The sequence below is a fragment of the Manacus vitellinus genome, unplaced genomic scaffold, assembly GCF_001715985.3.
Source record: "Manacus vitellinus isolate BGI_N305 unplaced genomic scaffold, ASM171598v3 scaffold_9_pilon, whole genome shotgun sequence".
Taxonomy (NCBI): Eukaryota; Metazoa; Chordata; class Aves; order Passeriformes; family Pipridae; genus Manacus; species Manacus vitellinus.
This window is the reverse complement of record NW_021940917.1, coordinates 18,349,180-18,372,460: the sequence shown is the minus strand read 5'-3', so window position 1 is coordinate 18,372,460 and position 23,281 is coordinate 18,349,180. Positions and strand designations below refer to the sequence as shown.

The 23,281-nt window shown below is 37.9% G+C and overlaps 1 protein-coding gene across 1 annotated transcript in view; it reads right to left on the bottom strand.

The window, feature by feature from the left end:
• Nucleotides 1-22,991, bottom strand: part of SPTLC1 (serine palmitoyltransferase long chain base subunit 1) — a 28,036-nt gene extending 5,045 nt beyond the window's left edge. The window contains exons 1-11 of the mRNA XM_029965409.1: nucleotides 22,914-22,991; nucleotides 20,600-20,707; nucleotides 15,354-15,448; nucleotides 11,768-11,861; nucleotides 11,225-11,297; nucleotides 6,625-6,757; nucleotides 4,913-5,042; nucleotides 2,981-3,070; nucleotides 2,161-2,268; nucleotides 1,308-1,403; nucleotides 915-1,011 (exon numbers count right to left, since the gene is read on the bottom strand). Of these exons, the coding sequence (XP_029821269.1) occupies nucleotides 915-1,011; nucleotides 1,308-1,403; nucleotides 2,161-2,268; nucleotides 2,981-3,070; nucleotides 4,913-5,042; nucleotides 6,625-6,757; nucleotides 11,225-11,297; nucleotides 11,768-11,861; nucleotides 15,354-15,448; nucleotides 20,600-20,707; nucleotides 22,914-22,985 (1,096 nt within the window). The 5' untranslated portion in view covers nucleotides 22,986-22,991. The remainder of the gene's footprint in view (nucleotides 1-914; nucleotides 1,012-1,307; nucleotides 1,404-2,160; nucleotides 2,269-2,980; nucleotides 3,071-4,912; nucleotides 5,043-6,624; nucleotides 6,758-11,224; nucleotides 11,298-11,767; nucleotides 11,862-15,353; nucleotides 15,449-20,599; nucleotides 20,708-22,913) is intronic.
• Nucleotides 22,992-23,281: the final 290 nt, after the last annotated feature.

The window sequence follows — 23,281 nt, the reverse complement described above, 5'->3', positions numbered from 1 at the left end:
CACTGCAGATTCTTAAAGAGGAAACTGACTCCTGGATCTGCAAACCTTGGCTCTTTTCCTTGGTGGAGGCTGACCCTCCACTACAACTAGCAGTCCTGTAACTTACTTTAATTTTTTCTTGACTTCACTTCAGAGGACTGGGCATGGGCTACCCAATAATTTTGATTTATTTGTGACAAATTAAATACTTCACCTCTGCAGCTGTTCTCCAACCTGTTGATGCAAATGAAGGTTAAAAACAAATACACACAATTTGGCCAGTTTTGTCCTAATATGCCTCTCAGCCCCTCCACGCCCTACCAAAAAATAAGTCTTTCTCTGGTGGTCTAGCAGTGGTCTGATCCTGATTCCAGGATTCAGTGCTCTCACTGGAACTAGATGATCTTTAAGGCTCCTTCCAATCCAAATCATTCTGTGATTCTAGCAACAAGGGCAATTCTCTCGACTCCTACAGAAAAATCTCCTGCCTGACAACTTTATCCAAATGCCCTGTATTTGGTCCTGCCAAAACTGCAGGCAGCTTGCACCATGGTCATTGCTGAGATTCTTGCCTGAATGCTTACTTGAAAAAGATAAAAAAACCAATTATGCAGTGCAAGTGAGAAGGAAATGGTTGTTCAGTCCTGAGGAAATATATTTCTATTTGTTTCTGTCTAACATTCTCTTCCTCCATTTGTCTTGAAGGAAACTGTTTTCAAGGAAAAAGCATAAATAAAAGCAGAATAAAAGCTTCTTATTTGCTTTGTAAAAAACGTCTCTGTCCTCCAGTCTCAGCTAACATTTTCAGCTCTAAGAAAGAAAGGGGAAGAAACACTGAAGAGAAAAGCACAGTGGGAAATAACATGAAGAAAAAACCATGCATGTAAAATTAGAAAAAGAAAGACTGAGGTAACACATATTCCTGAATTAAGTACCTGGATTATCTTCCATAATATTCAGAGCCTCAATAGCAGCAGCAGCTAACAAAGGAGGTAGGGATGCAGAAAAGCAGTAGCCTTGACCAGACAGTCTCTGTGGGGTTAAAAAAAATAATCAAATTTTTGTGCAGCAGTACAGGCAACGTTTTAAAAGTTCATTCGTATACATATAAACAAACTCTCCCCTCCACACCTATCAGTACATGGAAGGACTTAAAAGTAGGTCTCCAATTCATCTACAGTATTTCATAGAACCAGCTAGTTTCTGCATGGAACCAAATACTGCATAATCACCTGTTCATAAGACTCCTTGCAAATTGATATTAGTAACTAAATCTCATTTCTAAGTAAGTAATCATGCCACACCAATTAAAATGAGACCTGGCTTACCTGATGGTCAATAATAAAAGATCTTCCACAGCAAAATCCTCCAATAGAAGCCAGTGAATTTTCCATGTTTGCACTAATAAGATCTATATCATCGATCTGTCAGTTAAACCAACAAGTTATTTAGAGATACTTTTGATTACATGAAGACTATTTATAAGTTAAATCTATTAAAGACATATCTTGTTTCATATTATCATGAATACTAGAGAAGATTCACCAAACTATCACATAAGAAAATTAAGCTACAACTGAAATAATAATTTTAAACAATACAGAAAGGACTTTAGAAACTGAGATTTCTGAATCTGTAAATAATTTCCATAGGCTCTCTCTTTCCCAGGCGTTGCAATGTGAAGAACACAAACAGATAAAACAAATTATTTAGATACTGGTGACGATTCCACAAAGCATTCAGTGTGACAGTGTCCTTTAAAAATATAAGTAGTGCCACTGAAGTCAGTAGGAGGTAGAATGTGATACTAAAAACAGACTTTGAACCTCAGAGGCACAACTGCTTTTTTTCATTTCAGAGCTGCAAATACTTTTTTTTTTGCCAGGCTCTGAAAGACTGTGTCTATAAATGAAGTTAACAAAAAAGTCAGTTAATCGAAAATTAATTTAACATACAAGTCAATTAATCAGATGGTAGTTGGCAATCATCACAGTAACACCAGCTGTTTCCTTTTCTAAATTAATTTTTTCTTTTCCATATTTGGTAGTAAGACACTTTAAGTGAAAACAACAGGACATAGAGGGTACAGTCCTAAACACTGTTAATGCCATAGGTATTAGAAAACAATTGCATAATTTGCTCCTGTGCAAATCTCTTGTTCACAACCAAAAAAGCACGTACATTTATTCCAAAGTGTTCAGTAATTCCTCTTCCATGTTCTCCAAGGACTCCAAAGGAAAGGCTCTCCTCCAAAAATATTCTAACTTTGTACTTATACTTCAACTTTATCTAAAACAAAGAAAATTGTTTAAAATATAAGACAAGTCCATCAGAATCTGGTAACAAAATGCGTGGGGGAGGTAAGGCAAAGAAAGAAAAGGACAGTATTCTGAATACTGAACAAATGTCAGTTTCAGAGTTGTGTTCTGTCATTAGTACATTTTAAAAGCCTTCAAAATTATTCCACCATGTAATGCTAGAACAAAATTTCATGAATGTTCACATAAAAAGAAACTGTGATTTTTTTTTAACAGATTATCAGGTACTTTCAAGATGATACATTTTCATAGCATTTCTTCCATTATCTACTAGAATAGAGCCTGAATAAAAAGCTGTTTTATGCTGAATAGCAAATATTTTCCTTGGAGTCACTGTTTCTGTGTGTGTGAAGTTATGTGAAGGTTTCTTTGAAACTTTTTTTAAAATAACCTAGTTTATGATTCAGTATCATATAGTGTAGCTGAAAATACATTATATTTTACAGGTTAAAAACTAGGACTATAACCAGATATTAATTTCTAAGACTCAGCAGCTTCAGATCCTAATCAGAAGTTTCAAAACAAGGTAAGATTTGAGATCACCACTTCATGAACATATGAGAAAGCAGGAAGGTAAACAAAACAACTGCATGCAGAGCTTTTCAATGTAGGCTTCATTTCACAATACCATTACTTCATTACCATTTCATATGTAGTTCAAAAGGCAAATTAAAACCACTTACCAACTCTGGAAGAGGGCAAATGTCTCCTGTGTTCATATACAGTCCTTCAACCACAATAAACCTTCGGGTTACACGGGCCTTGCGAGGATTCTTCAGAGAAAGACACGGTTTCAGTTCATATCAATTGTTACTAACAAGCAAAGCTCTGAAGTTTTCGATAGGGAAGGGGTTTTTTTTAAGGGAATGGTCTCTTTTTCAAGGAGGCTCTTACTTCAGTTTAAACTAAATTTAATTTTGCATCTCCAACAATAGTTGAAATGCCTCATTGGACTACTTTTTATTTTTATTTTATTTATTTTATAATAATTTTAAAGCTTTTGACTGATAGACAAGACTTAAGATGCCTTGTTTTGCAAGAAATCATAACCAATCCATTTGAACTTTATGCATAAAACACAAACAATGCACCTGGAGAACAAATACTACGAATTTTGCTCTCTCATATACTGAGCATTAGTCTAAGCCTTTAGAAGACTTTTCAACAAGTGGTTTGAGCACCAGGATTCACCATGTAGCACGAACTTCTTAAAAACAGTGACTTCATAAAACACAATGCAAAAGTATTCATAACACTCAAGTTACAAAGTCCTTGTCTGCTCTCTGAATAATGCATGCCATAAAAATACCTTGCACTTGTTTCTGCTTAAACTTCAGAGGCATAACTTGAGCTCTGCAGTCTTAAAATGCCGTTCCTCTGTTACTTACTTTAAACCTTATTGATATTTTCTGATCAAGGATATCAAGTCATGCTTCTTATATTTTTCAGTTCTTGTAAAAAGTTGATTCAGCAAACATCTATTTGACTTTTCTGAGTGACAGGCATAAACTAGCCACAGTCCACTCCACAAGCTGTACCAACTCCAGTGGTATGATCTACCCTTCTCTACTCAGAACGTCTTAATTATACACACATGGTCTGTATTAAGCTCTTGCCCACCAACTTTATGTTCACATTCAGCTAATTACATTAAGAAACTTTAACCATGTAGCTAATTCAAAGCACTCTGCTCCAACAAACCAAATGTGTTACACAAATTAGTCTGACAGCCACATCTAAAAACTCATGTAAAGATTATCTGACAGAATGTATTTTCCATGAAGGTATGTTAACTCGTATGTTATCTATAAATTTGCTATTAATCAGATCCATTACTGATTTACACAGATGTTAAGCTGATTGACACTTTATCTACTTTACTTTTTCTATGAGTTACCCCAGAACCAGCTTTCTTCCAATTGCCTGTAACTTGCCAGCATTCCATGAACAAACCATATAATCATGATAGCTACTCAGTTAATTCTTTTAAAACTCGTTTAACCAAGTTCTCTGTACTTGCTGATCCTGATCTTACTAACAGTTTTTGGACACCCTTTAGCACTACTGTCAGAATGAGAAGCAAGACATCAAACTGACTCAAAGTTTTCAAGAGAGAGAATATCTCAAGAGTTGAATGCAAGACAGGGGAAAACCAAGGAAAAAAATCAACTATGTTGATTCTATAAATTAAAGGGTTAGGACTAGCCATTTTCGTGTTGATTTTATAATGTGGCATTTCAAGTCATAATTAACTTGCATAATTTATTAGGTAAATGCAGTTACACAAATTTCTCAGAGACCTAAAAATCTCTGCAATAGGATTTTAAAAAAAAATTGAACAATATGTCACTTCAGTCACCTGCCCATAAAGATATCCCCCTGCTACTAATTCCCGTGAGCTCAATTCTAGTCGTTAGGCAGACAAATACAACTGAATACACATATATTTTAAAATTATCTTAATTACATAAGCAACATTAACTGTACAATAGAGATTTATGAAAACTGAGTAACTGCCTATATAAGCACTGCATCCACTCAATTACAGGACCCAGTAAAAAAACGTGGGGGAGGTGGCACAGAAGAGTACAAATATTTCTTCAAAGGAATGGTACCTTTTGATCTTCAGTCTCTTGTTCTTTCAACAGTCGTTCAAGGTCAGCCATATCATTATGCTTAAACAACTTGATGTTACTACGAGATGCTTGTAATCCCTTCTGAATAGCAAAGCAGGCAGCTTCATCTCTGTAAATACAGCAAACCCCTCTAAGTTTGCACTCGGTTTAACGATTATTCAAAGGAAGCTGTCCTGCTTTTGAGCAGATACTTGTAGATAAAAGCAAGATTTATTTTTTTTTTAAAGCGCCTCATATTTTATTTACATTTTGAAAATTTATTTCCAAAGTTTCTCAATTTCCCTACGCACTACAGCAACTAAAAGCAAGCCAACAGGTTTTTTTCTTGATGTGTACACTGGTCCTTTTGTTTGCATGTCACAGCAGTTTCCTCACAATGTTTCATGCACCGGGAATAATACCATGGTAATCATTCCAGAAACTTCTGACTCTGCTTGCTCTGGGTCTTAGGAAAAAAAGCTCAAAGATGTGCCTTTTACATTCATAGCAGTATTCAAAACCACATTTTTAACGTCCTTTGGGAATAATTTCTCCATGTTCAGAGAACAATCTGCCATTTTTAAGTGCTGGAACAGCAAACTTCCAAGTATAATGGGATATGCAATTTCACAGTATGAGATAACTAAATCCAGGATACACTGGCATCCTTGAGTAGTGTCACAGTCCTGGTCATTTGTCTCAAAATTGCCAATCAAATATATAATCAGTATACGATCACTAACCCAAGATGGTCAAAAAGCATGATTAAATTTATGAAAGAACTTCTGTAGAGAAGTCAGACACGCTGCAAACTTTATACTTAGAAAACAGAGCACCAAAGAAAGATTTTTTTGGCAGACAAATACAAAAGTATCAGTGTGTTGTGGCTTAACCACAACAGGCAGCTAAGCCCCACACAGCCACTCACTCACTAATCCCACGGAGAAAATGCCTCAATTCCCTGCTTAAAAATAAAATGCATCAACTGAAATTAGTACGTATTGTATTCAAAATAGGTATTTCTTCATATTTTTCATAAAACGGTCAAGTTAGAACTATGAAATTGCATGTCACAGAAACACTGTGGATATTAAAGATCTAAGTACTAAAAGAATCAGAAAGCTTAAGGAAAATCCATTAACTCTTAACTAAATCTAAGCCCTCTTCTTCTGCCCAGAAAGTTGAGTACTGTTACATTTTTTTTCCTGGCTTTTCACTCTTCCCCAGACAAATTATCACTGGCTGCTCTCAGGGACCAGATACATACTGGGCTTGCTGAATCCTTTATTTGACCCTGCATAGCTCTCTTTGTGTTATTTTAACATGTACCAACAGTTATCCAACTAAATCCACTGCAAATAGGCACGAGGGGAACAACTGTCCTGGAAAAAAAGGTGAAAAGCCAGCAGTAAACAGAACATCAGTATGACTGTACAGTTTATTAAGAAGAAGATTAGGTATTAGAATTATGTTAGTTCTTGAATGCACACGTTATTTTGCTTTTTCTTCAGATGAGTGCCCAGGTCTGCACGTTCATGATCAAAGCAGTAGCTGATTTCAAGTATTTGGCAAAGAAAATATATTTTAGCTTGATATACTTGATCAAAACCAGCAATATTTTTAAATGTGCAACTTAATATGATTAGCAATCGTGAAAAATTGAAAGGAAAACTCCTTAATCTGGGATTTCCCAAGTAAAAAACAACACTTACACAAACACAATGTCCCCTCTCTTTGAATATGCAGGAATAGCACTGGCAATTGTTGCAAATCCATATGAGTATATAATAGCTTCCTCAGTCCTCATGAATTTTGCAAGCCGTTCTTCTAATTCTAAGTGCACATCTATTTGAGAGAAAAATTGAAAAGATCTAAGATAGCTAACTTGTTTTTACGTCAGAAAGACTACCATTGCTTTTATCAATTATCTAATTGAAGGAAACACAACTTTTATTTGTAGGAAGAGTATTAAAATAAGTAACTTCCCAAAACCCAGTTGCAACCAATCCATCCTCAGTTAAACTGACAAGTAACCTGATATTAATCACAAGCTTTGACAGATCTGAAAATATTCATGCAACACGTTTCTCTGATGTTCTTACGCAATGGTAATTAAAATTTACTTGTGATTAGACCACAAGCAAATTATGTAGAGTTCCTGGACTGTGACTAGAGAGCACAGTTACTACAGTCAGACAGAAATTATGTAACTTATAGCAATTGACGAGGTCCTGTTGGCAGACTGTCGGTTCTTCCAAGCTGATGCTTCCACTACACAAGCACAGCTATCACTGTAACAGAAAACTGCTCTTGTCAGACTGCAAATCACAAACCACCTCCTGAACGCACCTCAGTCAATTGAAAAGGTCACATCTCCAAGCCAGAGATTACTTGCCCTTAAGATAAATTGACGCGATTATACACCGAAGCATTTCCCAAACCCATTTGGTCAAAGTGACCCATGTTAGAAATTGAATATGAAAAAGGGTATATAAATGTGGTATATAAATACCACCTGGTGCGTGAATTGTTGCTGCAGAAAGGTAGCCACAGCAATAAGTATTCTGCCTAAGCAAAATAACCTGTATCAGATGAACTGTTATTTCTGCTGTCTAACTCTCTTGCCGCTCATTACCTGCTTCTGCTAGCAACAGTCAAGAGAATTGTGCCTTTTATCAACTGGAAATAAAAAGTTACCATGTGACTTGAAAGATCCCTACTGGCCCAATGTTACCTTTTTGCAATTATTATTGAAAGTTCACTGAAACTAAAATCTAGTCAGGCAACATCAGTTATGTATAGATTCCTTCAAGAGTCTATGGGGCATGGTTATGTTGCTCTTTCCAGCCAGACACCAACAGCAAGGGTGTAGAAAGAAAAGATATCGTAAAAATCTCAACTTTGCCACAGTAAACATATCTAGCATAACCTTTCCCGAAGAGGACACATCCATCTCATTTATATATTTATACGAATAAAAGCAAAAGGTGTTTCTTCAAACAACAGCTTCCCAGTCACAGTCGAGAGCAATTTTATCCATAGCCTCCAAACTATAAATCTCCAACAATCCTTCCCTAATGTTCACCTGAGCATCAAAAAATGGAATGGAAAGGAATTCTTTTATTTGGTTTTCCCACTGGTTTTAAATGAAAGCAGCTTAATCACTCATTATTTGGAAGTTTTCTTTTGCACCCTATCACTTTGATCCAGCCACATTAGATATACCAAACAGTCAGAGAAAATCAGAATAGCCTTTCTTCTAAAAAGCCTTTTGGAAGGAAGGCTGGTTGGATTTAGCTGGTTGGATTTAGCTCATATTCTTTCTGATCGAGATTTTAAGTAGTCCTTTTTCAGAATCTTTATGTCTTTTTCTTCATTGTTACATGGACTTCAGGATCAATGAAAGAATCTTCAGTGAGGTTTCAAAACATGAGGGATGACCTTTGATTCAGTTACTGAACAAAAAGCCCAAGAAAGATTGGTAATAACCAAAAAATAAAAAACCAGACTGGCCACACGGCACTTAAAACATGCAATATAAACAACATTCAGCCAAAAATGTTTCTTCAAGCTCTGTCAGTACAGAATAACAAATTAAGGGAAACAAGGACTGAACTACTACTTTTGAGTGGTCAGCTACTGATACCTAAGGGGAAAAAAATGTTTTGTTGGAGTGTAAAAGACTACTTACATAATTTAACTAAAAAACTGAAAAAGATGACAAGACCATCACAGTTCAAATTCAGAACTTGCATCCTTCTCACTGGGTAACAAGCACCACTAACTAAGCAACATATAGGTAGAAACAGTGGGCAAAAGAAATACTGTCAGCCATAACATCTAACAAATACGTTCAGGTTTGTGTAGCAGAAAGAAGGCTTACAAGCCTAAGTGAATTCTGTCAAGGGCAAGAACAGTTAAGTTCAAAATGACACACATTTGGTGCATCACTACATAAGGGAAAGAATGCTTTGTGTAACTGTGAGATTGGAAAGTGTTAAGGCACTATGATAAAAACAGAATACTATCTGACTTTCTTATTTTTATTGCAATGTTTTGCTTTAGTCTGGTTACATCACTTGGATTAGCCTAGCTTGACTGAAAACTGCAAACACCACCTAAACTACATTTGGACAGAGATAAGACTGTGACAGCTTACAAATTATGAAACCTTAATACAGCTAATATTGTTAATAACTGCTAAGAAGTGCCAGTTTAGTGCCTACCATGTGCTCGCAGGCAAGTCAAAAGCAGAAGTGAGACCGAATCCTACAATATCTTTTATATATTTTATCCAACAGGTAGACCTAATCTTCTAAGTAGTACCAATCTTGTGGCTGATAGGCAACCAACGATAGCCTAAAAAAACCCCCACCACCAAACAAGTGATACGCCCTTCACCTGTCATTATGGAGAAAACACACACAAGTATTCAATATTCATTGTGTGAATACACAAGTATTTCAAGATCATTATAGGATGAAGGCACAGATCCATTTTTCAGGGATACAACACAAAGTAAAAATGTCGTAATAGGGACTCACTAAATCTATATCTTCAAACTGGCATAGATATTGAAGAATCAAGTCTCCATTAAAAATAAATTATACCATGATATCTACGTTTCAAATAAAGAGATCTCTAATACTGATAGGACATATCAGCACCTAAATTCTACATAGTTAAGTGAGAGGAAACTGTGTGTAGTTCTGCATAGAAAAAGACTTATTTACCAAAGTCACAGCACACAAAAAATTGAGTGAAAAGTTTAAGGCATACAACATTAATGATGCAAGATGCAAGTGCTTCTTCTCAGAGATTCATAATCCTGCAATACTCAAATGTTTCATGACAGGTGAAAATGGGAAGACAATTTGGCACTGAACAAGTACATCAGGAATTTGTCTTCCGTTTAAAATCAAGTCTCCATTACTTTATCTGTAAAAGTTATCTCAAGGAGATCAGTATAACACCACTTCTCTAGTGATGTCATACAGATTAGAGCCCCTGCTTTGTGAAATGAAGCACTTACCCAAAATTTCATAAGCCAGTGAATAGCAAAAGCTATCCAGTTTGCATCTGAGGATTAGATTTCCAAAGAGGGCAGGAAACAAGCCAAAGAATCTCTTTTACTAGAGAAAGTCAACTTTTAATCAGTGTGTTTCAAACAATTACTAGAAAGAAACAAAGCAAAAGACTTCACAAAATTTAAAATCAGCTTGAACTCAAAAGTGGGAAGCATTAGTCTACAAGTTTTGCTGAGCATTTCAGTGGTCTGGTTTTTTTCAGGGGCAGGGAGGGACAGAAAGCCTGTGTGAATTTCAACAGACCACTGCCAAACTACCATCAGTGAGGTAATCTAGTTTCCTAAAAGTTCTCTCTCTACTAATCAATGGGCTACCAGCACGTTCCTCAGAAACGAACCACGGTTCTAGGTTAATGAACCTAATCTGTAAGATTGATACCAAAGACTCAGCCCTGTTCTGAAATACAGACTTCTTCCAAATCAAATTAGGTACAGCACCGGTTGATCAACTAAAGGACTACCCTGATTAACCAAGAAAAGTTAGTCTTCAACTTGAGTCAAGGCTACAGGAAGCTAACTCTGAAATAGTTTGAGTACTCAGACACACGTTGAATTCCATTGCCTCTGGGAAGAGATTGGAAAGTTCACAAGATGAGTTGATGGTTTCAGCCTGCAACTGCAGCTATTCATATATTACTCTTTGGTTTACATGCAAAATATAAATGCCTTGAAAGAATTATTTCCAGAGCCTGATGTTTAACAACTTCCTACTTCTTAAAAAGAATGAAAAAACACCCTGCCTTAGTAACACCTGCCATGTCATAAAATCTCTCAATTACAACACTAAAGTTATCAGTAATGAAAAACTTCAGTTACAGCATTAGATAAACATAACTAGCAATCTTTATCACAGAAATCAGACTGCCCTCTTGTGGTCTGCTTAGAAACTTTAATTTACACTTTTACTTACATACACCATGCATTATTAATTCTAATAGCTTTATTTTTTCTTTCTACTACGGTGACCAGAACCAAAACAGATCATACCATTTGCAATTCTCCTCCAAGACCAGCATCAGAAAGAGTAAGAAAAAAGATAAAATAATAAGAAACAAAGCTAGGAACAATAAATGCTACCAATTCTCAACAATTACAGTAAAATGTGTGTTAGAGGATAACTGTTTCTCAAAGCAGCAGCAATAACTTTTTGCTTATATACAGGACTACTTTGGCTGACTTACCAAACTAGTCTGACCCTTAAAGGTAGATCAAAGAAAGTTACTCACCAAAAGTACCATAGAATCCTCTAGGTCCACAAGTGCCAACACCGTATTTCTTCAGAGATGCCTGGGCTGCACTCTTTAACAGGAAAGAATTACATGAAATATTCCTGCACTAACTTTCTAACTCTCCTTTATGCTTCACACCGTCAATTTTACACCACTGTACACAGACCAGTTTTTGTATGACATAACATGACCTGCTTTACATAAAGGATAATAATGCACTGATTTCTATGAATTAATTTCACATCAAAGCTACTTTAGACAAGTGTTTAAGCATCATTCATTTTATTCTATTACATAAGGACATTAAATACTAATCTAACTTGATAATCAGCTAGTATGCAGCAGTACACCAGGATTAAACTTTAGCAAAAAATACAAACTTAAACAGCACAAAATTACAAGGTTTATAACCTTCCTTGCTGCTTTAGAAGTGTATGTTCTTGACAAAGTTCATGTTTTCTAAAGTTATTCTTATTGTCAAGATAACAGACGAAGTAGAAGAGGAATAATCACACAAATACAATAACTGGAAGAACTCACCTTAACCTTTTCATTATCCAAAAGTCCAAGAAAGTTAAATGATGCAAAGTTTATACATTCCTTCCCATTAACAGTGATTATATGGGTGGGAGGACTGAAAAAAAAATTACAGGCCTATTGTTATGAATGAACAGTTGCCATTTTCATAAAAAGTCAAACAGTACAGAGTTTTGTTTTTCAACAATAGAAGGTACACAGGTTTTTCAAGGCTCTCTTTCCACTTCTTCCCTTGCAGCTGCCAATCAATATTTAAGTTCAGTGTCAAGTCACAAATATCCTACTATACTCAGCAAAACCATTATTCCTGTAATTTAATAAACTGATACTATGTTCCTGACATAATTAGTAATTCCTTGTTGAAAATTTAATTCATAGAAAGACGAATCCCAAGGAGATAAATAAAGTTTCTTCTTTAAAAGCACAGTCATATCTATTTGCAAGAAGGAATACTACAAACTAGCACTGAGCAATTTTCTCAATCAAAATTAAACAGGGCTGCTCAAATGTCAAATGCACGTGCATAGCTGCTCCAAATCTGGTGGCTCACAATATTTCAATGGGTACATTTGGTATGCAAAGCAAATAAACTTGTAAGTTCAAGCTCTTAGCTGCAAATTAAGAAAAACACCGAACTGCGTGAACTTCAAAAAACCGCTATGATTTTGGTTTATATCTGTTCACTTTAAAAAAATTAAGCACATCAGCTGCTTCAACTAAGCAATAGCAAAAGCTTATAGAACAGACTTGGAAAGCTTTCTACTAACACCGTGCACGTGCTGAGCATCTTTTGAATGCTGACCCTGTCCCCACAAAGGAGCTGTCCTGCATTACTGCAGTGCATATTCTGCACAGCAGTAGCATCATAGAAATGTGCAGCAAAATGTCTTGGGGAACTGACTGCCACTGAGAATACACCTGGATCTGTTCACCTGTCTAGCTGATCAAGGAGTTGTACCAAAGTCTGCATGTCCTAGCAAGTGAAACAACTACTTAGGTTCACAGATACCCACAAGAGCAGACCTATACCTACGTGTTTTGGCACTAACACGAGATTCAATATATTCCCAACATACTATCAAATCTGGTAAATTTACAACAATTTGCCTCATAGCTCCACCTCTCGAGCCTAACAAACACTCTAATATTCACCAACAACTTGGCCCTTAGAAAGCTGCAGCCCTCATGAAAACAGGGCCACACTTTGCTATCAGAATTTTACCCAAACTTCTAAAGGAACACCTATGATTAGCCAGAAAACACTAACGGAAAAGTTTATTTCAGTGAATAATTATAACCAAAACATGGATGCTGACAGCATCCTAAAACCTGCTTTGCAATGTCAAAAACAATGTCTTTGCGAAACAAAGATACTGAAACACTTAATTTCTTTATCTTTTCATGTAACTCCATTTTCCTACTATAACAAGATTCATTAGTTATGGTTAGGGACAACAGTTATGAGATACGGAGTGATCTAGCTGAAACTGTAAATAAAAATATAATTTCAAGCTATACTCAAAGAACTTGCAAGCAAATCCTTCAGAAACTGTCTTTTAAGGACTGAAAGCATGCCAGCTGTTCTTGGACCTCTTGCTTACGTGTTGCATGTATTGAAAAATCAGTCGCAGAAAACAATAAAGGTAAGAAGGCACTAATGATGTGACTTATTTTAAAGCAAAACAAGAATCAGCACGAAAATTTTGCAGGTTTACTGTCTTAGGAAATAGATTTACATTTTCTGAATGAGATCTTGTACAACTAAGCTATCTTGTACAGATTAGTTCACAGAAAGTCCCCTACAAGAAGTAACTAATTTCTGGACCGTGACTGACCCGTCATGGGTACCTTCTTCATCACTGATTCCAGACAGATTACTTTTTCAGTTTGGACAAGTCTCTGCATCGTTGGCTTTGCTCATCATTTGGCAACCTTACTGGGATTATGCAAGTGTTCAGCAGAAAGGAGCATTATTATCACAGGGCACAGACTGCTCTGCATACTGAGAGAGGAGGAAGTATGCCACTCCCACAAAAACAGGGTCAAAATTTTTAAAATATTTTTTCCAGAGTGGTTATGAGCTTTTATAAGCCCTGTCCACATATTACTGTAAATATGTAATATTACTTAGGATTAGTGAGGGTGGTGAGGAACTGGAACGGGTTGGCCAGAAAATCTGTGGATGCCCCACTCCCGGAGCGGATGAGCAACCTGGTTTAGTGGAAGGTGTCCCTGCCCGTGGCAAGGAGGTTCTGATGACATGATCTTTAAAGGTCCCTTCCAAAACAACCAGTTTATGATTAGGAACTCTATAGCTCACTATTCACAACAAACATTAAGACATGGACATCAGGGAAAAACTACCTCAATAGCACAAACAGGGACCCCTAAAATACTAGTTAAAAAGGGAAATGCTCTTGAGCTGAAATCAGGATGCAGACAACTTTTCTTTCTGTATTAATTCTGAAACATGGGATAAGCTCATACTCAAAGTTACAGTCTCATTGCTGTTGAGCAACTTGTGGGAAAGCAGTTAGTTGGCAGTGAAAAATATTATAAAACAAATGTCAAGTTTTCCCCACAGCCACTATTAAGTTTAAAAGCCAGAAGACATTAACATTCTGTCACAGTGTATTTCCTAGCAGTTAGCACTGGAAAGTTCTAAAGAATTCAAACATTTTCTGAATCATTCTAGAAGATATATTTGTTCAGGTTTTTTTAAACATCCAACACTCCCTTTAACTCCACAGTACTGCTTGTTTCAAAATTTTGAACAATAACAGAAGAATTGTTCACATCACAGTTGATTAGGAGAGAGAGCCTTTTTCTATGGCAGACTTCTCTGTGGTGGCAGAACCATCAAAATGAAACTCACTATGACAGCAAATAATTGTGCTCTGTCACTAGATTATTTCAAATTTTTAGTATCTCTGGAAGGATATTATGAGCGCTTATCCAGTAAAAGTTACTGACACACAAATCTGAAACTTGTAAGAGGAAATGTCAGAGCAATTTCTGAAATACTGTGACTCTCCTATGTCAGCACACATTTTAAAAGCCATGTAACACACAAGAAAGTAATGCTGAGCCATAAATTCCTCACAAAACAGCTTTACAATGCAGCATCTCCAATTCGGATTGTCCAAAGAGGAGCAACTTTTCAAGAAGTGCCAAGTGGCTAGATACAAAATCAGTTTCTTCTGAAGTGATTTGCGATGACATGAGAAGGTGGCAACCACTTTTGGAGGTCTAAGTCCACATACCCAGAAAAAATGAAACTAATTACTACCAAACAATACAGACCCCCAAAGGAGGCAAAGATACAATATTCCTCCCCCACCTCCAATATTGAAAAAAAAAAAAATTAATGATAAAACTTAAAAGTAAGAAAGATTTTCTTAGTGATATAATCTCCACAATGTTGCAAAACCAAGACCATCTTTTCAGTGACATGCTCTCTAAAAATGCAATTAATTTATGAAAGGTTTTAAGGATATGGAGATGCTTAGTTAAGTAATACACTTAAAAATATGGACATCAAGTATTTGAGTTGAAATAAAAATAGAGAATGTATTTTGGTTACATTTACCCTGAAACAATGTTGTAATTGAGAGCTGGGTGATCTTTTGGCACAGGAGGTACAAGAGGTTCTGGCTGCCATTCTTCAATCAATTCTTCTTTTTCCTGATCAGGAGAATAAAAATACTGTTGAAAAAGGGAATTCCACTAAAGAATACATTATGCACTAATAAACAGTTGATAACAATTGTATTAGAAATCATGTATGTTAGTCCATGTCACTTTTCTGAGACACTTAGAATTGATATAAACTCAGGATGTTAGATGTAAAGAAACAGACCAGCTGTGCCTGTGCATTAAAGATCCTACATGGTAACAAAGAGATGAGATACTAATTTGGTGTCTCTACCAAATTTTAATTAATTACAATCTGTTAATTATGAAAATCCTCCTCTACACTTTATGTAATTGAATACAAATTACATAAAAATTGAATATAAGTTGCCTCACTTTACATTCTCAAGTCCTCAACAGTGCTGTTTCAACAACAGTGGCATTAAAATTCTTAGCAAAGTAACAAATATGTGAGCAGGATATATCAGAAAAAAACTGACAAATGCACAAGAAAAGATAACAACAACTACTAAACCACATATCCCCCCCACCTAGCCATGAAGGAATACTCAGTGCACATTAGTTTTCAAAGTGCTAAATCAGTTATATGATTCCAAAGGACATACAGTGAACCAGCAGAACAAGTGCCCTTGTTTCCCAAAAAATAGCCACCACTCAGGCAAAGCACCAAAATCATTGTTAATACGACAAAAGCAGAACTTTCACAGAGGATTACTTACTAGTACAGCAACCAGTACCTGACAACATACTGTAAACACATTAACTTCGAAGGGCATGACTAGGATCAATTTGTATTTCTCTGTTTCAAAAAGGCTGCTTATTTAAAGCTGCTCATTTCACTACCAATACATAAATTCTGCAATTGATTTTTAAAAACACCACAGCAATTTTTTTCCTTTTTATTTTTTTTTTCACAATACATTTTTCAAAGCTGTACAAAATCAAATAAAGATATGCAGAAAAAAAAAAAAGAGGAAAGAAAACTACATTTAACAATACAATTAGTTTCTGGCTCTCTGAACCCTAACCCAAACTGTAATTGGTGCTGAGACTGAAGTCCCCATGAGTGTCTCAGATTAGAAGGAGTGTGGCTGCAGCAATGTTGGTGCCCTGCTGTGATCCCCTGGGTATGACTTTTCCAGCCCGATTATCTCTTGGACTCTGGACTTTCTGGCTCTCTAAAGCCTAATCCTACATGTAATAGAATCTTGCATACATTTATGTATATACATAAAAACACTTGAAATACACTTATTAAATACACAGGGTTGCCCACACATACATACAAAATGGCTTTGGGTAGTTGTATTTTGTTGTGGGTTTTACTTTTTAATTGCCAGATACCCTGGGTAAGAGAAATACTTAGGCATAAACAGGTTCAACACAAATTATTAAAAAAGTTACTTTGTGACCCATGTTCTTAAGAAGAGGTAGCAATTTTGTTCATGAAGACAGTTCTCAGCTAGCACTAATGTTCTGAAACAATGTCACCCACACACCTGTGTTAATATCCAAAGATTAATAATATTTTTATTTACTGATCCTCAAATAACAGGTCTTCAATTTCACAGCATTTATAGACCCATGTATCATCATGGCATAACTTGGCACAAATAATGGTCATGCTAGTTAGAAATTTCTTACTTTCAAACTATGCTCATATACAAGAGAAGCTTTACCTACATAGGGACTCTTGGTTCAAAATTACTGAAAACCTTTATGAGAACATCTGCTCTCCCCTGCAAAACAACATCTGGTTAGTCTGTGAATGCTGCTCCTGCAAGACAGAGCTCTTGTGGCCTACATATTTCTCAGCCTTGCATTAAACATTTGCCTCTAACAGGAACTTTCCAGCCTCCAGACTAATACCACCTAAATAAAACACTTTCCATGCTACTACTGCAGTAGAAATACTAAAACTGAAGAAAACAACTCTTCACCCCATTTACAAACAGCAAGATGTGACTCCCAGTGGAATTTCAGAGATTTTGAGAGAAAAGCTCAGTATCATCTACTACAGAGTAAAATACATGTAAATCTGTAGGGCACCTTCCTTTCATGCATGGTTAAATGATACCATGCAAACTCTCACAGCCTGCTCCATCTCACTGTCACCTTGACACTTTTTACACATTTTACTTTGTGTGAAAAGCCCATAAGAATCTCTGTCTAGCACCCTGTCTGGTGACAGATTTATTTATGCTTCTCAAAATGCCAAACTATAAGGAATTTACACTATCAGAGAAGTACTCCACCTTTTCAGTCTATGCTTTGAGACATCTCCTTATTTTGAAAGAGAACCAGTAGGAATACCTACAAACACTGTCATCAGAGGATGACAGTCAATCATTTGAAAGTTGATTTCTGCACTGGATTTCATCGTACTCTTGCTACACATTCGACTGAACCCAGAAGTCACCTTCATGGTGGATTTCTTCACTGTTTTACAAGTGTGACTCCTAAGTGCACTACGTTGCACAACATACCATTCTAGTTCCCCAGGACAGACTGGTATAACGCATCACATTAGGATGGCTGTGCAATAGTGGTTTTCTGCATTAATATTTATTACACAGAGCCAGCTCTGCTCTGGCAGCAACCCCAACAACAATTCACAGAGAAACTTCAAGAACCATTACATGAGTAGTTGGTGTAAAGGCAGCATAAGAGCTCTACCACCTGAGCTGGCCTATCTCCTCCAGTGGCTTTCTCGTGTGGTGAAGTCTGGGCACCACAGCATGACTCAGACTAGAACAAGCCAGAAGGCAAATGAGCAGTCTCCTTGGTGAACAGCTAGCATATGCAGATCAACACACACAGAGAAGTCTGGCTGTGTGGGATCCCGTACTGTATCAAACGGACCACACTGGGTCTGGCTGCAATGGTGATTTTCTTCGTAGCAGCTCATATGTTTGTAAAACACACGTGTTTTACACCTGTGACCGAAACAATGCTGGTAACACACTAAAGTTGTAGCACTTGCTGAACAGTCTTTGCACAGTGCTACACCTTCTGCTTCTCACTCCCTCCCCGCAGCGAATAGAATGGAGGACACCCTCAAGAGACTGGGAGGGGACACAATCAGGCAGACAACCTGAACTAACCAAACGTATATTTCATACTATATGACATCATGCAGAAATAAAAGAGAGGAGTTTTAGGGAAGTAAGCCACCTTTTCCTTGGGAACTGGCCAGTATTGGTGCATCCATGGGAGGTGTTGCATGATCACCTTCACATCACTTGTCTTATTTCTCTCTTCTTCCACTTTTCCTTTGTTTATTAAATAACTTTATATTTACTCACAAGTTTTCTTGCTTTTACTCTTCCTTTCCCATGTGAGCAGCTGTGCAGGGCTCAGCTGCCAACTGGGGTTAACTCACAACACAGACTGGTGTCAATTATCTGTGGATTTTTAGTGAAGACTAAGGAGGAGGCATATCTCTGCATGTTCTCCACAGCTATTCCCCCACACAAAATAAATGACCTCTTTTCACAGCAATTATGTACATGGTAGAAAAAGAAATGGAACCACTCCATGCCTCTGATGTATCAGCTTGCTTAACTCCTCCAGCTATGTAGATATGTAGAAGATATATTCACAGTCTCACTTCACTGTTGCTTTTTTGCTTACTTTCAACAAACTTATCTGTAGACAAAGACATTCCCTTTCAAATACAGTTCTTCCTATGGAAAAAACTACTTCCATCTTTGGAAGTCACTGGTAAAGCCAGCTAGACTAACTTACATCTCCTTCATGGTTAGGCAGCCTGAACAAACCATCAAATCAAAGAGCATTCACCCATGACATTGTTTTGCCATCAAAATAAAGGTAACAAAAAGTTAGAGGTGTCCTTAACACCTCAAGTCAAACCCTCTGATGCAACACAGCTCACAGCATTCTGCAACTTTTTTCTTCTGTACCTTCCAATGTTAATCAACATATCTAGCCTGTGCACAATTCAATTTTCAATCACTTTGGCTTTTTGCTAGTATTCACATTCCTTTTCACCCTTCAACCTAAGTAAATTTTGTATAAATCTCATCAGAAGAATCACAGCAATAATGTATTTGCATGCTTCTGTTTTTCAGAAAGCCTGTTAACTGCTGTCCTCTCAGTGAACTTTAATACTGTCATCCTGCAAAAGTAGGGTTATTTAAGCATAAAACAATTTCCAAATGTTTTTCCCTCTCCTGATCCCCTTCTAAACCCTTGCTTCCACTGAGCTGCAGCAGACCAGCTACATGTGCAATCTCCCAACTGCTCGTTGTCCCCCATTAAAATGACACACACCACTTCATCCCCACATACCACTATTAGAGATTTCTCTGAGCACTTTCTTAAATACCTCAATTTCAGCAAAATGGTCGGTCACGAATGAATATGACAGCATGAAACTGGATGATAACATCCAAGATACACAGAGAGACACCTGAGTGAAATCCTTACTTTGTAAGGAAAATATAGGTTTCAGCTTTTTCAGGTCACCAGTTATGCAAGAGTCACAAAGAGCCTTTTCCCACTATCTACTGAAAGAGAACGGATCTTTAAAAGAAAAAAAGTTATCCTTCAAAATAGCAGAGATTGAAACCATCTGATGGAGGGAAACTGTACTAAATGAACTACACTAGTTTCTGATGGACAATTAGAGGCTACTTTAAAACCGCAGCACATCTTCCTAGATGATCCAAACACTCTATGTTTCACTGCACAGGAGTTCCCTTTGTGTTCATTCCTCCTCTGTATTCTTTTTTTGAGACAACTACACTGCAAAAGAAGAAGGTTGCTGCTACACTACAAAGTTTTGTGGAATTCACTGTAAACTCTCAGCGTTGTTACTCACAGACACCATATATACAGATGGATCATTTTCCTACCCTCTATGCTCTTACAGTTCATTTTGCAAAGCTTCCATTTTTAAAATAAAGCCATCCACTGATTAGAGCTAATGCCAGCTCTTCATAGGTTAGCAGTCACTGTCACATCAGCTCTTCTTTTATTTCTCAGACTCTCAAACACAGTGCTACTTTAAAAGCACAAACTGAAGCGTTTAAGCAAGTTTCTGAGTCCAAAGTAAGCTCACCCTTTGAAATTCTAAAAAAGCAGCACCACTTGTAATGCAGCCAAATATATCAATAGCTATAAACAGTTTCTCTAAAGAAAAATGTTTTCCCACCATACCTTAAGTGTTAGATCGGATCGCTCTTGAAGCTTATATGTCTTGGAGAATAGAAGTCTGATTATCCATAGAATTAGAATTCCTTCTAAAATGAGATGGTAAGCAGGGGCCTGAAAACAAAAGCACAAGAACAAGTCTACACAGAATTCTATTTGAAGCAGTGTGACACAACGCAACAGTTTTGTCCCTACTAGTACACTCAGAAAACAACCCAAGGCTGATCATCAGCTCATAAGTGTTTCTAAATCAGTAAAAATTGTAGCTATATAAAAGTGGATTGCACTGCAGCTACTAGTCATAGCTGTCAACTTGAGTTTGAATGGATTTAGTCTGCTGTTCATAAACAAAGCACACACTAAACAGACGGATTTCAGTTCCACACATCCACGTAATTTGAATATTGAGGGTAAAGGCAGCTCAGTCATACAGGTTGCACCAGTCAGTACCTGTGAAGGCAGAATGCTTTCAAAACAAGCAGAAGTATCCCAAGAGCCTGAGGGTCTGTGTCATCTATACAGTCACTTCAACCCTCCATTCTTTTAACCTACAGTCCACCAGCAGGGACAGCTACTATTATTTACCAAGAAAGCTAAGCCTAACCTTATAGCCAACTTCTGTCAGCTTCACAGGCACTTTGATCAGGTACACAAGTAGTTTCGTCCTTGTGTCATTTACTCTCTTGTGTGGACATAATGTTTGGGAATACCTAAAGCAAACCAGAACAACAGAGTTGATCCCAGTTAAATTTAGCCTCTTTGGGTGTTTGGAGGGAGGAAAGTCAGTTTCCTCTGACAGTAAAGCTAGTTTAAACCAGACGTGGAGTTACAGCATCAGCACTGCACACCTAGTATTAATGATGAGTTTAGTTATTCAATTTCAGAAAGGCTCCTGTCTACTATTTTTAAAAGACTCAAAGTGCACACAAACGAACACGCTCTCACTGCAAGTCAGGGGAAGAGATCCCACAAATCAACACTTTCTGGTGGGATCTGACCTGCCAACAAAATAAGTGGAACATACCACCCATCCAGAAATTAAAGGAAACTGAACACAAGTTTTTAAAACCACTAAGGAGTCCTAAGGCATATCAAACTGAAAATAACAAATCTATCTTTGGCACAGTACTTTTAAGTTTACCAAACATTAAGAATACATAGGTAAACCTATATATCTAAAGAACACATAGTACACTAACACAGAGGTCCCTGTGCTCTTCAGTGCCTACAATTATCCTGAATTCAGTGCACTAAAGCATGCTACCTGCTTCATTGGCTAAGCACTTCTATATTTGGACTGCAAATCCTTGCACAAATTCTCACCCTTAGCCAAAGGAAGGGATACAAGAACACCGCCTATCACCAGGACATCCTTTTTATTATCACTAAACAAAGCCTGGGTACTAACAAACACTGCTGATCCCCCTCAGGAAGGAACTCAAGCCTAAGCACTTAAACGCAGTTTCTTGCTTTGTGAACCTCACTTGTTACATTACAAACCCTGACCCCATACTCAAAAAACCACTGTGAACCTGAATGCTTCAATGCTCTGCTGTATGCCTTAAATGTCATTTTATAACCTTAGTCCAAACAGCACATCATTTAGTCCAAATAGTGACAGCTTAAATCTCTTTCATTTTAGAAACACAAGCACTGTATTATATAGAACAGTTTCAAAGCTGTGTTCACCTCCTCTTTTCCCACTTTTTGCTCACACTGGATTGACTAATTGCTGTTTCCCTCGGCATATTTGAATTAGAAACACGGCAGACACTACGAGCAGACTTGTACCCAAAGTCATTCTGATGGAGTTAAAGCAGCTCGACCACAATGAGGTCAGCAAGATCACTTCAGCAAGAAGAGTAATTCAGTCAAAATAAATAACGCGGTATGTTGTCAAATGCTACCAACTCATCCCAGGGAAATTGTCCAAACTATACCTATGTGCAAATGTCCAAACTATATCTGTATGCAAATCTATACGTTCAAACCTATACGCAGAGCGATGCTTCATAAAATTAAGTGTCTGCATCAGGCTGACTTTTTCGAGGCTGAAAAGTAAGTTTCATGTGAAATTTTCACGTGAAAAACCGGTCCAAGGGACCAATTTGAAATGAATTAATAAACGCGGAGAAACGGGACGTGCGCCTGTCTTTCCCACACACAAGCGCGGTGCCCACACGCCCGCTCGCAACCCGCGCAGCGCCCTCACCCAGACCCAGTGCCCCCCGCCGCCGAGCGCCGCGTACCAGCGCCGGCGACACCTGCCCGCCCCCTGAGCCCCAGGCCGCCCTCACGCCGTTCCCGCCGCGGCCCGCACCTCGTAGAAGGCCTGCACCATTTCTCCACGAGCACCCCTGCTGCCCCGCCGCCGCCCGCCGCCGACCGCCATGGCGCGCCCGCCGCTTTCCGCCACCGCCCCCGCGCTGCCAGGTGGCGGGCCCGGCGCGGCAGCGGCAGCGCCCCCTGCGGCCCCCGCGGGGCCTGCGCGGAGCGGCCCCTCACGGGAGGGCGGGTTTTGGAATCGTGGAATCGTGGAAAAGACCTCCGACACCATCAAGTCCAACCCTTGATCCAACCCTGCCGCGGTTCCCAGACCCTGGCACTGATGCCACATCCAGTCTCATCTGAAACACCTCCAGGGGCGGTGACTCCACCCCCTCCCTGGCCAGACCATTGCAATGGCTG